Source organism: Cyprinodon variegatus, unplaced genomic scaffold, assembly GCF_000732505.1.
Source record: "Cyprinodon variegatus isolate N-32 unplaced genomic scaffold, C_variegatus-1.0 Scaffold4364, whole genome shotgun sequence".
NCBI lineage: Eukaryota > Metazoa > Chordata > Actinopteri > Cyprinodontiformes > Cyprinodontidae > Cyprinodon > Cyprinodon variegatus.
The window spans coordinates 2,873-3,970 of NW_015154817.1; the positions used below are offsets into that span (position 1 = coordinate 2,873).

Genomic DNA, 1,098 nt, shown 5'->3' on the forward strand with positions numbered 1-1,098 from the left:
GCATTATGGCAGGATAATTCTCCCATAGTTTTGACCCTACCTACTGACTACAAAGTCAGGTCTTGCCTGGGCTTGTTCATCAACACCAATAGGATACGCCTGTTTCGCAAAACCAGTCTAAATTTATCCTACACTTCGTTGTTTATATTATTTTAAGTGAATTTAACCTTCAAAGTTTACCAAAATGTAAAAAAAATGTAATTCAAACTGCACTTACTTTTTACTTATACTTTTCACTACATTACTTGAGTACATCTATTTTTACAGTAATTCTCATACTTAAGTACAAGCCATTTCAGATACTTTAAGATTTTTACTCAAGTAACATTTCAGTCAGAGACTTGGACTTTTACCAAAGTCATATTTTGGAGAGGTACTTATACTTTTACTTGACTCCGAGATTTCAGTACTTTATACAACACTGTACTTTGTTGCCATCAACATATCCATAAATTATTAATGTTACAAAGATAATAAGACCTTGTCCTGGATTCCAATAATACTATTGGCTTGAAATGTTGATTTTCAAAGTATTTCACTGAGTGCCCTATAAATGGTTAACAGTTCGCCATTAAATATCTGGTCGTGCTCTCATCCGGATGTTGTCTTTCTGTAGGTGACGTTTCCAGTTCATGCTCTGCTCGTCCGCAGTGGTTGGCAGCACCTCAGCTGGTTGCTTAACCAGTCGCCAAGGTAATGTTTACTATTCAGCCATAGAAGGATAAATAAAAATATATCAGACACATGTGGACTGATCTTAAGCCAGAAAAAATAATTAGTTGAAAACCTTACAAACTCTCCCCTTGGTGGCTTGAGCTGTGAATGTTTTCCAGGTTCTCCTTGACTCTGTGGCAGGGTGAACAGCACCCAAACATCAGTGACCTGCTGTTTGTCCGGGACAACACCCAACCTGCAGAGGTCTACTACGACATCTATGAGCCAACGCTGTCAGAGTTTAAAGAGGCTGCAAGTAAGAAAGAAAAAAAAAAGACCAATGGTGCACATAGAATGTGTCAAAGGGGAATGGTACGTTCACACCGAACAAGAAAATCTGCAAAACAAAATAGCCAGTTTCATGTGCTTTTGCTGTTGCTCATT

At 38.0% G+C, this 1,098-nt stretch overlaps 1 protein-coding gene across 1 annotated transcript in view; it reads left to right on the top strand.

The window, feature by feature from the left end:
• Positions 1-970, top strand: part of LOC107081349 (protein FAM151A-like) — a gene marked incomplete at both ends in the record, with an annotated part of 3,781 nt that extends 2,811 nt beyond the window's left edge. The window contains 2 exons of the mRNA XM_015369542.1: positions 617-693; positions 834-970. Of these exons, the coding sequence (XP_015225028.1) occupies positions 617-693; positions 834-970 (214 nt within the window). The remainder of the gene's footprint in view (positions 1-616; positions 694-833) is intronic.
• Positions 971-1,098: the final 128 nt, after the last annotated feature.